This window comes from Natator depressus, chromosome 3 (assembly GCF_965152275.1).
Source record: "Natator depressus isolate rNatDep1 chromosome 3, rNatDep2.hap1, whole genome shotgun sequence".
Lineage (NCBI taxonomy): Eukaryota > Metazoa > Chordata > Testudines > Cheloniidae > Natator > Natator depressus.
In genome coordinates, this window is record NC_134236.1 from 88528611 (window position 1) to 88546948 (window position 18338).

At 41.0% G+C, this 18338-nt stretch overlaps 1 protein-coding gene across 11 annotated transcripts in view; it reads right to left on the minus strand.

The window, feature by feature from the left end:
* Window positions 1-2062: 2062 nt before the first annotated feature.
* HS3ST5 (heparan sulfate-glucosamine 3-sulfotransferase 5) overlaps window positions 2063-18338 on the minus strand; it is a 255464-nt gene continuing 239188 nt past the window's right edge. For 9 of the 11 annotated variants that reach the window (XM_074948280.1, XM_074948279.1, XM_074948276.1 and 6 more), the window contains 2 exons: window positions 9017-9155; window positions 2063-3794 (listed from right to left, as the gene is read on the minus strand). In XM_074948280.1, coding sequence (XP_074804381.1) covers window positions 2864-3794; window positions 9017-9123 — 1038 coding nt within the window. In that variant the 5' untranslated portion in view covers window positions 9124-9155 and the 3' untranslated portion in view covers window positions 2063-2863. Of the gene's footprint in view, window positions 3795-9016; window positions 9156-12416; window positions 12494-18338 lie in introns of all 11 variants that reach the window. The other 2 variants (XM_074948277.1, XM_074948274.1) reach the window with 1 other exon arrangement.

The window sequence follows — 18338 nt, forward strand, 5'->3', positions numbered from 1 at the left end:
AGGAGCTGGGACAATCTTGTTAAAAGTGCACAACTAGATTAGAGGTTTTAATCTGAATTTTTGGTTTATGGATTGTTTAGCCTTCAATTTTACAGCCTTTTAGAGAATATGAACTATACAGTGTCTCTAGGGGACTCCAATGCAGTGAGTTAGCAGCTGCAGCTTCATTTAACTGTACATCATGTTGCAATCATAAGCTAAAACAAAAAGCGCTCTTTCCAGGATGAGCACTCATGATCCATTTGAATAGAAATGATTCACCCAGAACTTTGGGAACCGAGCGAGGTGGCCAAAATGAATTATTCACACCTTGGTCCTGAAGAGGTAAATATCATAAGGTCAGAGTTGCTCAAACCAGTTATGAATATTACAGCACAATCTTCAATTCAAGTATCGGTTTGGGTTATGGATTGTTTTCTTTTTTTTTAAAGAATGAGTTCTGCTGTTTTACTTTTAACCAGCCAATGTCAACAACTCAGTTGTGTTAATATTCTCAGCTGGGCTTTGGGTGCCCTACTATTTCAGGATCCTTTGGACATCACAGCCCTCATCCATGCATGCTGTTTTGAACCAGTTTTGCCCAAGAACTTGTTCTAGATTTGTAAATGACGGGCCTGATCCAAAGCCCACTGAAGTTAAGTGTCTTAGTAGCCCAAGGTAAGTAGCCAACCCTTTATGTGAGCTTCCTGCGGAATGCAGCCACAAGAATGCTCTGTATTTCAAGAGTGTATTTCCTGTTCAGAGGAGGCTACGTCGGACTAGTTTGGGGGTGACACAGCTGCTTCACTACATCACCATCCCAGCCCTCCAGCAGAGCAGTAATTCCCAGGCACAAATGGACCTCTTCTCTTGGCCTTTGTGCATCAGGGCAACAGCAACGTGCTTCCTGACTAGACCAGGCCAATAAGCAGCCCCCACATGAAGCCTTCTGGGATCTGCTTGCACCTCCAAAAAGGCCTTGTAAATTTTAAAATGGAAAGAGCATTATGTATCCAATCTGCTGGATTGTTTAAAAGCACCTAATTCTGTGTCAGTATCTGGGCAAGTGAGATAGTTCATTAGATAAAGCATTGAATGCTTTTGGTGTTTAAACATTCTCTAACATCCGGCCTTCTCAGAGGACTGCCCAATCAGCTTGGGAAGAAAGTGTTTGTTGTTTACAGCACTAGCACATATGATTAAAGGCATGGTGAGACAGTTAGCAATCTCTCACAGAAGACTTAAAAATCACTTGTTTAGAAAACTGATTCATTCAAATCACTGAGCAGGATAAACAGACCAAGGGGAAAACTTTAGCTTATTATGAACTGAGCTACCAAATACACCACTATCATAACTCACAAGATTTGAACACTCTGGATACCTTCCAAAATAGCTGTTCCTATACATCTTTCACACAATGGTTCTAAAAAGCTCTCTGTTTAAAAAAAAATACAATTTTAAATTGCCTTTGTTTTTCTTATAAATGCGTAAGAGCAGTAGAGTATATATAATATGAAGATACCCAATTCAGAGCTAATGTTCCTTCATTTCCTGAATGAACACTTGAGCTATATGTTTATGTCAGTGGTAGCAGCTCTATGGCTTGTTTGTTTCTAGGCAGACCTATATATTTTCACTTAAAAGCAGGAATACCACAAATGTTTTCTTTGATTTCTTCTAAACCTGTTTGTCTCTCTGTCATTTCATTTTTTAATGACTGCTTTGCTCTTCTGATATACCTGGTTATAGACATCTTTCACCCTCATGGGCAACTGCAACTGAATTAATTATTTCAAAGCGCTTTAACTGAACAGCAATAATGTTCTTTGAGGTGTGCATTACACCAGCTTTCCAGATGGTTGAGTTTTTTAATAAACTCAACTTCAATTCACATATCAGTTTTCTCAACTGTCCAGAAATGAGGTTTACAAGTGCAAGTCTCTCTCTCTCTCTCTCTCTCTCTCTCTTTCTCTCACACACATACACACACATGCATTTTTGCCTCTGGGATCACCCCAATATACACCAAACAGCAGAAGGTGGAAAATAGTTGCACATATAGTAATTTTAATCCATTCCATTTTTAAATACCACAATAAATTTAATTTTCACAATAAATTAAATAGCCATATTCAGTTTACAAAATAGAATTACTTAGTGTGAAACCAGTATTTACAAACAATATACACTATATACATGATGTTTCTCTTTGTTGACACACAAGCATAGACGAAAAAAATTATTTGATTTTTTTTGATATATGATTGACATGCTACAAGTGACACTATGGTCCATACAATAAAACAATAGTGCAAACTCACCACAGGAACTTTGAACCAATGTTGTTTGTACGAGATAGGATTTTCTTTTCAAATAATAAGAAAATAGTATTATCCAGTTTCACTGTAACAATTCATCATTGTATTTAAAGTGTCAGAATTCCTTTAGCAAGGTGCATACTTAATATAGCCTGAATGTTATACTTTCCAATATACCCTCACAGCTACATACAATTCCAAGGTGAATTTGCATGTTCTAAACTAACGTTCTGTCTGGGTCTATAAACGTGTCACATAATAAATGTTATTGAGCAAGAGGAACACTGGCCCTTTTGCACAGTATCTGAATTTATTCCCCTAAATACTACCTTGTCCTTTATTTGTATAGCTTAAAATGATGCAACTATGTAGAGAGTAAAGTTATGTTAGTTACTACTCTGTAGAAAAATTGATCCCACCTTATATTTGGTCACACACTGCATATGTACAAGTATGCATGAAAAAAAGTTAATTTGTGTCTATGAAAAGTGCATATTTTTACTCTAGAAGAGACATTGCTGCTTGTCTCCAGGTGCAACACATAGTGTTGTATGAAATTTAGTTTAGGGCCAGTTAAATGTCCTCCCAATGATCTGGTAAAATTTTTGATTAAAAGGGTGAAAGAACTTGCGCAATTTGGTAATGACAGAGGAATCCACCTCTGGATGAATGCGTCCCTTGCTACCCGCCAGGCACTTGTTAAAGACAATGTTAAATCGCAAGCAGTAAAACCCTCTGGTGGCATTGAAGTATAAATTGTACTGACTTATCCTTGGAGGAAGATTTAGGAACTTCTCCACCAGCTGGAGTTCTGGCAGTGGTTCTGTAATGAGCCGATCTCCATCTACAATATGAAACTGCTCGATTGGAAAGTATTTTAACCATCTCTCCAGATGTTTTGTGTAGATGCTGGTTCTCACTGCCTTATACTTAGTGTTCACTTCGCAGGTATTAGGATCAATAGCCAGCTTCTCAAATTTGTAGTAGGTTTTATTCTTTCTTTCCTTCCCCTCCAGCACCTGAGTGTAATCAGAAATAGCTCTTGTTGTGGGTTCCCTGACAATGATCAGTAATTTGATGGATGAGTTCATTTTATAAATCCTTTCAGGTACCTCCTCTGTGATAAAATATGCAGGGCTTTTCTCAATTGTTATTTGATGAGGGTAAGAAAAAGGCATTTTTTTCCTGTACCATTCAATACCCTTGGCATAGTTCTCGTCGTTATCAAAGAAGTGAATTTCTTGAGAAGCTTTGACCACTGCAGGATGGAGGTTCAGCATCTCAAGCAGTGCACGGGTGCCTCCTTTCCTCACCCCAATTATAATGGCCTTAGGGAGCTGCTGAACCAAATTGTGAAGTCGGATTTGCTCCTTAGTGGCGTTGCCCTTACGGAACTCATGTAGCAGCCCACGCTTGAACTGCAGAGCTCGGAGTGGGATCTCGTCTTGGCCATGGGGTCGAAGTCGATCATCAATGGGACAAATGGGCTGCAGCCTGAAATCAACAAAACAGATGAGATTTTGTTCTGTTGTAAACCATAATGAACATACGTTTGCAAATTTTATTTTAATCCACCCTTTATTAAATGGGGCAGACAATCTGTGGCATTTTTAATATTCTTCCAAATTCCTATTCATCAAGCTCTTAATTGATAGCAGCATGTTCACAGCACAAGAAAAACAAGTGGCCTGGGTCAAATTAGCACCTGCTTTACAACGAGACATTTGACAGATCTGGGCAATGTGCTTTTGGTAGAAAATCCTGAAACAAACCGATTCCTGATGTGTAGTGCTATTTTTGGAAATAATATCTTGTCATTTAAGGTATTTATACTTTCAAAATGCTATTAATAACCTAAGATATGGAATAATGAGCCAATTGTCAGGATTTCAAGAGACAAAATCCATCATAATCCCTGAAAACACTAATGCTCAAGTTTGCACATAATCTCTCTCTCTATATATCTATATCTATAGATGAGTATTACACACACACACACACACACACACACACACACACCCCTCCCCCATATAAAAAGAGCATTACTAAGGTTGCAAGGTCAAGCACTGAAAAGTTAGGAAATGCCAGAATTAAGTGTGTGCATTATGATAAAGTCCTTATTTATATGTTTATATAGTATTTTAGGCACAGAATCCCTGCTAATAATGTTGTTTTAACAAAGTTTTGTGTGTGTGTGCGTGTGTAATTTACTAGGTTTTTATTAAAAAGCAAACTGAAAAAAACAGAATTTCTATCATGTGGCATCAAATTGACATCCACATGGTTCATCTGCAGACTTGGAACCTTTAGAACCACTGCAGAGACCTCTGTCACTTGAAGTAATAGAGGGTCTAATAGCAGTAGCATGTTGTCATCAGCACTTGAGTAAGAGGCAGCACAATTTGCCAGCAGATTTCACAGATATTTGCTGACAGCAGAGGAATAGTGAGACTCCGTAATCTTGGGTTCCATTCCAGCCTCCAGAGGGGTATGTGCTCTTGTGTTTTTGCCCCAAGCTTGGCTCCTTCTGTCCTGTTCCCTCCAGCCTGTTCATGTACCAGTCTTGTCTCTTTCCCACCCTTGGATCCTTACCTATCTGGTCCCAGTCTCTATTCATCTGGGTTCTTGTCCCAGTCCTAGTTTTCCCCTTTGGGCTCTCTGTTCAAGTCCCAATATCTCTCCCAATCTAAGTTTGACCCCTTCCACATGCTCAGTCCCCAGTCTCCTTGCCCAGCCAGTCTCAGTTACGCCTCTCTCTCCTTCTCAGTCTCCCCGACATTCCCTCCCCAGATCTTTGTCCCAGTCTTCCTTCTCCCTGGGCTTTGTTCTAGACTCTTTGTCCAGCCAGTTCCAGTTGTTCCCCACACCCAGCTCCTTGTCAGATCTCCTTGTTGCCCCCCAACCACCTGGCTCCCAGTCTCCCACCATTTCTCTCACTGGCTTCCAGTCCCAGCCTCCCTGCTCAACCAGTCCCAGGCTCTCCTCTACTCTCCTCAACTCCCAGTACCAGCATCCTTGTCCAGTCAGCCCCAGTCCAAGTTTCTCTCCCCACTCCAGTCCCAGTCTCGCTGGACTCCTTCTCCCAATCTACTCCTTTCCCACACCCAGTCCAGCTTTTGTTACCTCTGCATTTGAATAAGATCATAGAATCATAGAAGCTTTAAAGATGAGGGTTGGAAGAGACCTCAGGAGGTCATCTAATCCATCCTCCTCCATGCTGCCTGGATGCCAGTAAGTGGTGGTGGGGGGGGGGGGCGCGGTCATTGAATGCATAGGAAGGACAGGCTCCCTGATTTCAGGTCTGATGCCTGGCTCCACCATTGCCTGAAGCACCTGGGAGCAGCCATTACAGGGAAAATCCAGTTGTCCCTGTAGGCTGGGCTGGAGCATGCTCAATTCCTCTGTGGGGATGGTTCATGCACAGTCTGGTCTACACAAGCTTGAGTTTGCTCAATGAGGATGGAATCTTCAGAGCTTTAACTGTTCCTGAGCATTGCAAACTGTGACTTTTCAAAGGCTTATAACTTGGACACATTTGGGCAGATTTTCATATGGATGCCAAAAGGCACATCCTTGACACAAAGGCCATGCTCCTGCCAAATTTCAAGTCCTTACTGCAAAACAAGGGGTCACTAGAGATCCTCAAAGAACAGGTTGCCAGAATGTTTTAATACGGGCAAAATAATATATTCAGAAATGGCTAAATTGTTTTGACTGAAAGTTTCCAAAAATATTCATAGAGTCATAGATTTTAAGGCCAGAAGGGACCACTAGATCATCTAGTCTGACATCCTGTATATCACAGGCCACCTGCACCACCCAGCACCCACATGGGTGACTAGAATTGTACACACTATTCCAAACGAGGGCCTACCAATGCCTTGGACAATGGTATTATTATTTCTCTATCTCTACTGGAAATGCCTCGCCTAATACATCCTAGGATTGCACTTGCCTTTTTTCACAGTTGCATCACACTGATGGCTCATAGTCATTCCATGATTGACCTATGCAACCAGGGCTCTCTTCTCTGTCGCTTCCAACTGATGAGCCCCCAGCTTGTAGCAGAAATTCTCATTATTAGACCAGAAGTACAGGACCTTGCACTTTGTACTATTTAATTTCATCCCATTTCTATTACTCTGGTGTTCATCCAGATCTCCCTGTACAATATTGGGTGCCTCCCAACTTAGTATCATCAGCAAATTTCATTACCACACTTACTTTGTGTGCCAAGGTCATCAATAAAATATTGAATAAAATTGGTCCCAAGACTGATCCTGGAGGAACTCTGCTAGCAACCCCTTTTCAGTTTGATAATTTACCTTTCAGCACAACCAGTTGCCTTATCTCTGTTAAGCAGTTCCTGAGGCAGACACCTGGAATGGGAAGTTTCAGCTCAGATGGTTAAAGTTTGGGAAAGTTATAAGTAACTGAAAACAGGGTCTTTTTTCATGGTAAGTCTCAGGCATCCTTTATAATAGATAGTACAACCAGCCATGCCTATTATATTAAGCCCTTAATCCCTGATCCTCAAAGGTATTTAGGTGTCCAATTCCCACCGACTTCCGTGGAAGTTAAGTGACTAAATACCTTTGAGGATCTGGGCGTAACTGACTGAGGCTCCAATCACAAGCCTACTGAAGTCAATGGGAGTCCTTCTACTACTGACTTCAATGGGCTTTAGATTGGGCCCTAACACACCTGTAGAAAGGTTCTTTCAGTTGGTCCTTCTATGTCTCTCTGGGCTTGTCTTCACTACCAGGGTAAGTCGACCTAAGTTACGCTACTCCAGCTACATGAATAAAGTAGCTGGAGTCTACATAGCTTAGGTCAACTTACCCCGGTGTCTTCACTGTGCTGCGTCGATGGGAGATGCTTTCTGGTTGACTTACCTTACTCTTCTCAGAGAGGTGGAGTACTGGGGTTGACTGGAGAGCACTCTGCCATCGATTTAGCGGGTCTTCACTTGACCTGCTAAATTGACACCTGCTGCATTGATTGCCAGAGCATCGATCTCCCCTGTAGTGAAGACACGCCCTCTCTCTCTCTCTCTCTCTCTCTCATGATGAGTACAAATAGAGTGTTGTAGCTGTTTTGGTCCCAGGATATTAGAGAGACAAGATGGGTGAGGTAATATTTTGCATTGAAATTGGTCCAATAAAAGATATTATCTCACCCACCTTATCTCTCGACTACAAACAGAGATGTTTTAATGGCAGTGTGGTATTTTTCCACATTGCTTAATGAAAGATGAAGATAAATCATACTGTCATTAGCAATATTATATATGGAACTTCTGGAATTCACTGCTGCATGAGGTCAATGAGTCAGATATTGTGGCTGGATAATTTTATGACCATCAATAACATTTGTAGCTGTGTAAGCTTAGATAATGATGTAAGGTTAATTACATTTCATGCCTCAGGGCATAAGATAAACTCCTGAAGGAGTCAAGAAGGAATTTTTGCCCCACCTACAGAATCACATAATTGGCTATCTTTAGTTTTAATGTCCTCTGAAGCATCAAGCATTGGTCGCTGTTGGAGGCAAGATACCAGGTTAGGAGTCTGATCCTGTGAGGCACTGAGTCCACCTGATAGCACTGAATGCCTTCCTCAATAGTGGGACTGAAGTGAATGGAAGAGGAAGAGACCTAATTACCTTGGAAGGCAACACCACCACATAGGGATGGGGCCCAGGTTGGTCAGTAGTCTGATTTGATATTGCAGTTCCCATGTTGTTCCTATGCAGTTTTACATGCTCTAGATATTTTGAATAGAAGTATGTCACAGTTTTGCACATCAGCCATATTTTTCCAGGGTAAGGGGTGAGCAGGGTCACTGGCACAGATATGCGTACACAGATATGCGTACACTGTTCAGACCGAGGCCTCAACCACAGGGAACCCCAAACTCTTTTTTCAGTCATGCTTCCAAAGCTGGCATCTATCAAAGCAATCCCAGGTCGTTCTAAGGTCTCAAAGACATTATCAGCTGTTAGAGTTAGGTCTGCTACATCCCAAATAGTTTCTAAGGGTGTGCCTGGTCAAGAGTGTCAAATACTCTCTAATTTCCTCTCTGTGGATTTTCCACTGCTCTCAAGGAAATCACTTGCAGACACAACCTCCTTGTCTGGTGCATTCAGCTTCAGAACATCATGGCTAGTTAACATAGTTAAAATTCTCAAACCCTGCAGCAATCTTTCAAGCGCAATAGGATTCAAAACTTGATAAGCTACTCTGCAGGCTCATACATAATTTTAATTACCACTGTCGCGCATTAATTGCTTTTCCGTAAATTTAGAAAAGAAGATACATAAATACATCATAACTGTTTTGCTGCGACTAGAGGTCAACGCACAGATGCACACAGACAAAAATGAGCTACTGTAATGACATTTGTACTGTATGCTGCTTTATTCCTCCTCTGAAAACAAGCACCAATGCACACAGAATACAAATAGACAGATAGAAATACTTTGACTTGGACAAGCAGCACCTCTCTCCCTTCTCCCACTCCCTCCCCAGAAAGAGAAGGAAGAAATAATGAAAATCAATATTAAGGTGCATAGTCTTTCTATACATCAGTAGGAAAAAAACCTGGAGATCTATATGTTTTAAGCAAACGAGGAGAAAAAAACCCAGTTATAATTAATAAATCCAGATCCATTTATAATTAAGACTGTGACTTATGCCTGGTTGTTTAATTACTTACCTATCCAAGCTCCCAACTCTGGCAACTAGATATAGGAGACTTCCAATAGCAAGGCTGCCTAGCACAAAGAGCTTCTGTCTCAGCAACGCCTGCTGTTTGAATAGCATGGCCCTCCATCAATCTTCAGGACTTCTTCAGACTGCAGGGACCAGAACACATAAACCACTCATCAGCAAGTGGCAATACACTGGCTAATGTTTATTAACAGGCAGGCAATCAATTCTTACAAGTGATTAAGCCTCACTTGCAAAAATCTTTTAAAGCGGCATTGGTATTAGATAAAACTTGTTTATTTTGCTCTTTTTCTGCCATTCATAATGAAGCCAAGCAACGTATCTAGGAAGTGGAACTTACTATTTAAGAGCCAGTTTAACTATGTCCACCATTACTAGGAGAAGCAGTGTCCAGTGGCTAGAACCTGGGGACTGGGAGTCAGGAAACCAAGTCAATTCATCTCCCTCTGTATCTTGTTTCCCTTCCCACCCTTCGCCTGTCTTGTCTGTTTAGCTGGTAAACCCTTTGGGGGCACAGACTGTCTCTCATTAAGTGTTTGTACATAGCCTATTACAATGGGCACGAGATTCTGACTGAAGCGTCTGCTGGTACCTCTGCACAGCTTGTGGCTGCCAGCCCCCCCACCTGGGCTGATAGACTTGGGGCAGCAAGGTTTGCACTACCACTCTTAAAATAGACAGCGCTTTGAAGTTTTGGCTCAGGCTGGAGCTCGGGCTCTGAAGGCTAGGGAAGGGGGTGGGCTTCAAGCCTGAGCCTCCAGCCCAAGCAATATGTTCAAAGTGCGGCCTATACAGCTACGTTTAGTGTGCTGGAGCAAGCCCCGCTGCCCCGAGTCTGTCAGCCCAGGCTGGGAGGTTCACTGAGGTGGGCTGTGTAGACGTACTGTAATGCTAATAAATAATAATAATAATGTCTAGTAAAGATATAGAAGCAGATCATGGCTCCAAGCCTTCATTTAGCCTGTAGTACTGATTTCTTTCTTATTTATATGACAGTAGCCCCACAGTAATAGTCCCAAGATCCTGGCTGCATAGTGCTGGGCACGGCACAAACACAGAGTAAGAGAGAGTCCCTGCCCTGAAGAGTTTACAGAGGAAGCATTATTGTTCTCTTAGGGAAAAAAGAGATGGGGAACAGTACAGAGAGATTCACTGATTTGCCCAAGGTCACAGAAGAAATCTATAGCACAGCTGGGAATTGAACTGAAGTTTGAGTTGCTGCCTAGTGTCGTAACCACAAAACCATCTTTCCTCTTTTTTTTTTTATTATATTTTCCCCTAGCCTTTCGAAGTTAAACACAAAAATGCTCCCAAAATAAAGAATTTTAGATTTTAAGCAGTGCAGACAATACATAACTGGAGCTTAATATGTGAACAATTTAAAAGTGAGGAAAAAATATACAGATATTACATTTCTGGGTAGATACATTATTACTAATTACTACTTTAATTAAATTCCTTTAATTAAGAAATAGGGAAGGGACAAGAAATGATGATGATAATGAGAGCAAATTTCCATAGGTTTACAGTCTTAAATCCTGCACTGCTGCTTTCTGTAGATAAAAGAAAGGTTTAGGTATTACAGTAATTGGTTCTGAATTTCAGTTCTCAGGAAACATACACAATCCTCTCCATGTGAGAATAAAACACAATCCAAATGTCCTCCCTTGTCTAGCTACTTGGATCCCAATGGATTAGTCATGTTAAGTCATATCTGCAGGACTTTCTGTGATTATGGAGATCTGCAGAACATAGTGAAATTAAATTACAGATATCTTGGCTCCTGCACATAGATTCCATAGGGTCTCATTCTCTCAGTAATCATGTTGTCCTTAACATATGTATATATATAGGCTCATTGGGATTCACAATTCCTTTAAAACATTTGCACCAGTTTTGTGTGTGTGTGCAAGATTGAGAGAGAGAGAGTTATAGAGCAAACAGTTGCTCCATTACCAACCAGGCTGAACTACAACAGCAGCTTACATATTTACATTTCACACACACCCCCTATTCCCTATTTCACCACTTATGAATTATTCATAACGTTTGCAAACAAATTCATTTGGGGTGAATTTTCTGTGCTTGGCTTCAGTTCAGAGGTGATTTATTTGTAAAGTTTCATAAAAAATTGTCCAGCCAGTTTTGAGTTTTGCATGTATTAAAACAAAAATCCCATTTTCTCCATATATTTCTATCAGAAATGTGGTGTGTGCCTATCTAAAGAGTAGAAAGAGTTTTGTTCATACTTGGTTTGTTTTTTGCAGGTCTCCTTGAGACCAGAGAAACCAGTCAAATTGGAAAGAAGTTTTGAAGTTATAAGAGCTGACCTTTTTTGCGCACATGAGTAACAGTTTTGTCTTTTATGTTTCTTTGCTCAATCGGCAGCTTAGAAACTTGCAGGGGAAGGAGGGAACACAAGCATAATAGGTCTTTGTTATTAGGTTTTTCTCCTCAGTGCACTGTAGCTTTGAATGTTGGGAGCACTGTGAAGCAATCAGGCATAATATAAATTTTCAAGAACGTTGAAGGCCAAATTAATTCCTGCTGTAACTCCCTTGACATCAGTAGAGTTAGAACAGAGATCATTTGCCCCTTAAAGCCCTAAAACCCCGTTTCTAGCAATGCCTGAAAATGCTAACTCACATGACACCGTCAGAACTCCAATTAATTTTTTAAAAATAATTCCAAAGTTATTACCTTCCTCTGAATGGTGCATTGCTCTCTAACTTTTTTGTCTGCCTTTTGGCTCTCAAATTCCTTTGAACAGGAAGCATGTGTTTATTTATTAATTTTTTTAATCGTGTGAAGACCATTGTTGGTTATGGAAAAACGAATGAATCATTAATGTATAAAGCTCATCTTGTAAGTACATCAAGAAGCCCGGGCTAGTGGTGGCAATGAAAGCACTTGTAGCCCCTTAAACCTCATGTAGCTCAGAAGCATAGACCTAGTAGCCCAGGTAGTCTTGAGTTCTAGTCCCCCTCTGCTGGTGACTAGCTCAGCAGTATGTTAGCACTTTCTGAGCCTGAGTCAAAGCCTACTGAAGCTGATTTGAATGCAGCGAGTTTTCTAAAACCCTCGCCATAAAATTTACAGTTATACCTGAAAAAACTACTGTGAAGTAGTTAAATAAATATCACTGCCATGATTTTTACAATGGAACAAGGGTTAGAGAAGTAATTTCTTGACACCTGAAATGACTGTATCTTGGAATAACTAGTTCTAAAGCACATAAAAATTATTTGTTTGTCGTCCTATGCAACAAAGGAATGGGTTCAAGAATTAGTTATGGTTAAACCACTAAGTAATACCAACCGAAATACAATTAAGGTAAAAAATCCGTCAGACAGGAATGTTACAAAACTTTAACATAACAGCACTTAACTTTTGAAAGTGAAGAAATGAAAACCCTCCGATTCCATGGAAGCTGCATAGTCTCTAAAAGTATGCATGCCCTCAACTAAAAGGAAGATAAGAAAGAAGATATGGCAAAGTGGATAGACACAAGAGGCTATTTGAACCAAATAAGTATCTTTCAGAATTTGTTACTGGAAGCCACAGAAAGAAGCATAAATTGTGACAATTAAAAATATAAATTAGCAAGGCTCAGCAGGATCTTGAAGAGTAATCAACCAATGTCATAAAAACAACTAACAATAAGTGGGTTAAATATATCAGAAGCAGAAAACCAGCAAGAAAAGTGGTGGCTCCCTCAGAAAGTAAAGGGAACAAATAAGACCTTTGTAGAGATGTTAAATAATTTTTCTACATCAGTCTTTATCACAGAGGATGATGGGGAAATACCTTTATAATCAAAGGCCTCCCTGTCCATGTCCATCTGAAGGAGCACTCTCCCTCTGAGACCCCACGACAGCTACATTAGACTGAGAGAATGAAACTGTTTACAACCAGGGGAGACACATGAATGTAGCGGACAGAATTGTCCCAGCAACTGGACCATGAGTGTGGAACTTCCTATCACAAGAGAGAACCTCAACAGTTTCAAAACTAAATGCAAATCCCATTTCTGCAGGATAGCCTTCCTCAATCATTTTGAGGAAATTAAAATCCAAGCAAACTACGCCTACTTATCGGGAATGGAAGAGAGAGATTTTGCGTTTAGTATTTAAAATCTTGTGAGATCTTAGATACTATGTTGATGGCACAGTGTAAGGCCTTAGATAAAACTGAGTTCAAGAATTTGTGCCAAAGACAAGTTTTAACACCACAAAATTATACTTACAGACCAAGCCCTTACCCTTCTGTGTGATATTATTACATATATTCATATAGGCTATTATATTATAGACATACCCATATATTTAGACAGATATGCAAAGAGATGGATTTAATCACAATGAAATAAGCAAAGGCACTCACTGGATTTTCATGAAACAGTCATGACACATAAAAAGTGGTATAAAATTTCAAAATATGAAATGAAAAAACATCAACATTGTTCATGATGAAAGCACGGTTTTCATTATATAGAGAAGTATTACTGTTATTGTTAAAGAGGATTTCTTTGTACCAAATTTATAAATTAGCTGAGACAGATTTTTTGCACACCAGCAGGGGTCATCCGTTGACCAATAAATATCTGCCTACATATATTACAGAGACAAGGTGGGTGAGGTAATATCCTGGGACCAACATGGCTATAATACTGCACTCATATATTACAGACAGATCTTTGAATCTATTGATAGTTTAAAATGTGGTTAATAAGAAATGGAACAAAGTCCTTAATACCTTCCTCTCTCTCCTTTCACTTTCTGTGTTCTTTTCATTATAAAGACACACAGCTCCACTAGTTGTTCACTGTGAGTAAAATTCATACACCTCAAGTGGATTGGTTTTGTGGGAGGAGCTACATGGTGGCCGAAAAGGGAAAGAATCCACTCCCCCCACCTGTGCGCATGCTGTGGTTTTTGATCCCCTTCATGGCCTAGGTTGGAATAGTGGCTGCAACCCCTCCTATATCAGGGTCTGTGGTCCCTGGATGCACATAGTGGCAGACACACTAACTATGGCCTGCCCCTCCCTTGGCCTACTCTAAACGCCCACTTTGTGCTGAGTGGCTGGTAAGCAGACCTAGCATGAAATCAAGCTGAGCAGCAAGTGTAGCATTCTCCTTGTACCCATTCCACAGGTGCCCATGTCTGAGCCATTAAACTACAGCAACATTACTGAAGCTGGTGAATTGCATTAACAGAGAACTACTGCACATACGATGAGTAGTAACAGTATTTTTCATTAAAAGGCAATTGATAAGAACATCAGAACGGCCATACTGGGTCAGACCAATGGTCCATCTAGCCCAGTATCTTGTCTTCTGACAGTGGCCAGTTGCTTCAGAGGGAATGAACAGAATAGGACAATTATTGAGTGATCCATACCCTGTTGTCCACTCCCAGCTTCTGGCAGTCAGAGGTTTAGGGACACCCAGATCATGGCTTGCATCCCTGACTATCTTGGCTAATAGCCATTGATGGACCTGTCCTCCAGGAACATCATTCATCAATATATTAACAGGAGTGATGTAAGCAAGACAAGAAAAATAATTTTTCCACTCTACTCCGCACTGATAAGGCCTGAGCTGGAGTACAGTGTCCAGCTCTGAGCACCACACTTCAGGAAAGATGTGGACAAACTGGAAAAAGTCCAGAGGAGAGCCACAAAATGATTCAAGTCTAGAGAACATGGCCTATGAGTAAAAACTGAAAACATTTGTTTAGTCTGGACAACAGAAGACTGTATGTAAAAAGTTGTTATAAGAGGAGGGTGTTAAATCTCTTTATTCACTGAGGACAGGACAAGAGGTTATGGGCTTAAATTTCAGAAATGGAGATTTAGGTTAGACATTAGAAAAAGCTTCCTAATTGTAAGGATAGTTAAGCACTGGAACAAATTACCTACAGAAGTTGTGGAATCTCCATCATTGGAGATTTTTAAGAACAGGTTAGGCAAACACCTGTAAGTGATGGACTAGGAAATACTTAGTCCTCCCTGAGTGCAGGGGATTGGAATAGATAACCTGTCATGGTCCCTTCCAGTCCTACGTTTCTATGATTCTGTGTTGATAGTTACTCCTGAATGGTCTCAATAGGGACTACTCACTGAATAAGGTACAACTTAGTGTGATTAAAAGTGTCAGAACATAGCACCTCATTAGCAATTTTTGAAATTAAAAAAATAGTTTTCGCCCTCTGCTTTGAACAATGTGCATAGATAACTGCTCTAAGATTTTTTTTCTGTCAAAGCTGCCTATCCCTGAATAATATTTTCATATCTGAAATAAGACTTCTCAGCTGAAACTTAGATGCTCTTCTATTAATTAAATCTTTGGAAAATATTTAAACTAACCACCGTCTTAGCTATTATGAAGACGGTGAAGCCCATTTTATCTAAATAAGGAGAGAGAGAGCTTGGCATTCACAGGAATTCAAAATATTAAAAGCAGTTAGAAGCACTGATGTAGAAACCATCAGCAAAGAGCCATTCATGCTGGAAATATGTTTTGCCAGTAGACTACACTCCCAGTTGAAATTTACAAGCAGATTTTCCCTGTGCTGCTTTATCAATGTATAAAAATTCCAGGCTATGGGATTATTTATTTATTTCTTTACACAGACTCATGAATGTAGAAGCATGCTGCACAAAAGAAGGTTGGTAAATCTGAAGCTGTCTTTGCAACCTAATCTTAGATCTTGTTTACACCTGGATTTTTGCACTGGCATAGCTACACCAATGTAGCTGCACTGCTGAGAACCCCTGCAGTAGATGTACTGCAACAGTATAAAAAGTGACTTGCAGTACAGTTTTTAAACCAAGGTAAGCCACATTGGTGCAAGCCACTTTTTGGAGCAGTGCAGCACATTTACAAGTTGGGGTTTGCATCAGTGCACTTATATTAGTTAGCTGCCCTGTACAAAAAACCCAGTGCAGACAAGTCTTTACCATGCTCTTCTTGAAATTTTATCCTTCATTGGCTTGTCTCTGTCTTCTCCTGGCTCTCCTCCTACCTCTCTAATTGCACCTTCAGCATGTCTTTTGGAGGATCCTCCTCATACTCCTTCAGCTTTCTGTAGGAGTTCCCCTTCTCTTCCTTGGCTGCCTTCTGTTCTTACTCTACACCTTATCTTTGGATAATCTCACCCACAATCACAAATTTAACTATCATCTGTATGCTGACGACTTACAGATCTACCTCTGTACTCCGGACCTGTCTCCTGTCTGAATTAAAATCTCAGCCTGTCTCTCTGACATCTCCTCATGGATGTCTAGCCATCTTCTCAAACTCAACATGGTTAAAACAGAGCTCTTAATCTCACCCCCAACCTCGCCTTTTTTTTTGACCACTATGGACAACACCACCATGCTGCCTGTCACTCAGACCCATAACCTGTGATCATCTTCAACTTGGACCTCCATCTAGGTTCTCATATCCAGGCTATATCTAAATCTTGCTGTTCCTTTCTACATAACATCTCTAAGACATAGCCTTTCCTACCTAGATCCAGACAGCTTAAACTCTCATTCATGCTCTCATCATCTCGCATCTCAGTTACTGCAGCATCCTGTTCTCTGTCCTTGACAAATGTAATCGTGCATCTCATATCCATTTAGAATGCTGCTGCAAAGGTAATTCTACTAGCCCATTGTTTTGACCATGTCACCCTTCCTTGCATTGCCCCCTTCTCTATGTTATCAAACATAAACTGCTTGTCTTCTTTTTTAAGGCCCTTCATGGCCTATCTCCATCCAGCCTATCATTTCTCATTCACTTTCAAGATGTCAGCACTTGCTTCCCGTTCACCAATGATGCCAACCTCCGTTGTCCGCTTGTTAAATTTTCAAACAAGAATCTTTGTGCTTTCTCCCATGCTGCCCCTGCAAACACCTGCAAATCTACCTTGTTATCCACCTTCAAATCCCGCCTTCAAATTGTCTTTTGCTGTGATGCCTACAAAAACGTTGACAGTGGCTAGGCTGCTGCTGTGCTGATACCACCGCCTATCCTTCCTTGTGCTATGCTTCCCTATGCTTCCTTGTGCTCCCCCATCTGTCTGTATCCATCTGTTGTCTTGTGTCTTATATTTAGATTGTAAGTTCTTTGGGGCAGGGACTATCTGTTTGTTCTGTGTCTATCCTGCACCTAGTATAATGGGGTCCTGGTCGATGACTGGGGCTCCTAGGCACTACAGTGATGAGGAAGAGGCCTCTCTTTTGTCAACACAAATCAGTAAATACTTCTGCTCCGTCAGGGTGGATTTGAAATGTGGAATCAGCATTAATTTGCACATAATCTCTCAATATGATCCTTTCACTGCTCACTTGGTGCATTTAAAGAAATATATCTGCCAAACATGGAAAAATGAAGGCATGACAAGGCAAATAAGATATTTCTGTCTATAAATAACTTGCTCACTCACCCACACACTCTTTTTTGAAGACAAATATAATTATTTCTCCAGGCTAACTGTGTTTTTCCCTCATTCAAAATTATAAATGAGCAAAACACAAGAAATAAAATATCACCTATGGATCAGACAAAGAAAAACAGCATGTGACAAGACATGTTCACCCTGCTTGTGCAGGGATGGGCAAAGTTAGGATTTGCAGTGGTGCCCAAGGGATTTAGATGCCCAATTTCCATTGAAAGTCAGTGGGAGTTGGGCACTTAACTCCCTTAGGTTGCACTGACAATCCCAACCTTAATATCCTTGTACCAAATTAGCCTCCTATGCACAGGGGGATGTGACCAACAGACCAAGATGGGCAGTACTTCTATTGCCACTGCTCCCAGGGGTTTCATCTGGGGAGACCAGCTTTCAGTGCTTCATCCACAATCTACTGAAATGAATAAGCTTTGGGTAATGGTGCTTGTGCAGAAGGCCCGCCATAGGATCCCTGATAATCCTTGACCACAACCCTTCTCCAGCTAATGCCAGCCATTTTTGAAAGATTTTATTTCCATGTTAAGTGAAGATGTCAACGCAACTTTAGCTATGGAAACAACGAAGAGTTCAGAGTCCATTTAGCTATGGAGTTGTCACCAACCCTTCCACAGAGAACAAGAGGCGCTGACTTTCTGGTTTCCCAGGGGGTGATCGACCCCTTCTCTGCCCTGGGCCCTGCTCCCATGGTACTCCTTCCCCCAAGGCTTCACCCCATGTGTTCCTGCCCCATTCTTCCCCTTCCCCTGAGCACACCCCGCCCTCCCTCTGCTTATTCCTGTCCCCGCTCCTCTCCTCTCCACCCCCACCCCCCAGGACTTCCTGCATGCTGCTGAACAGCTGATC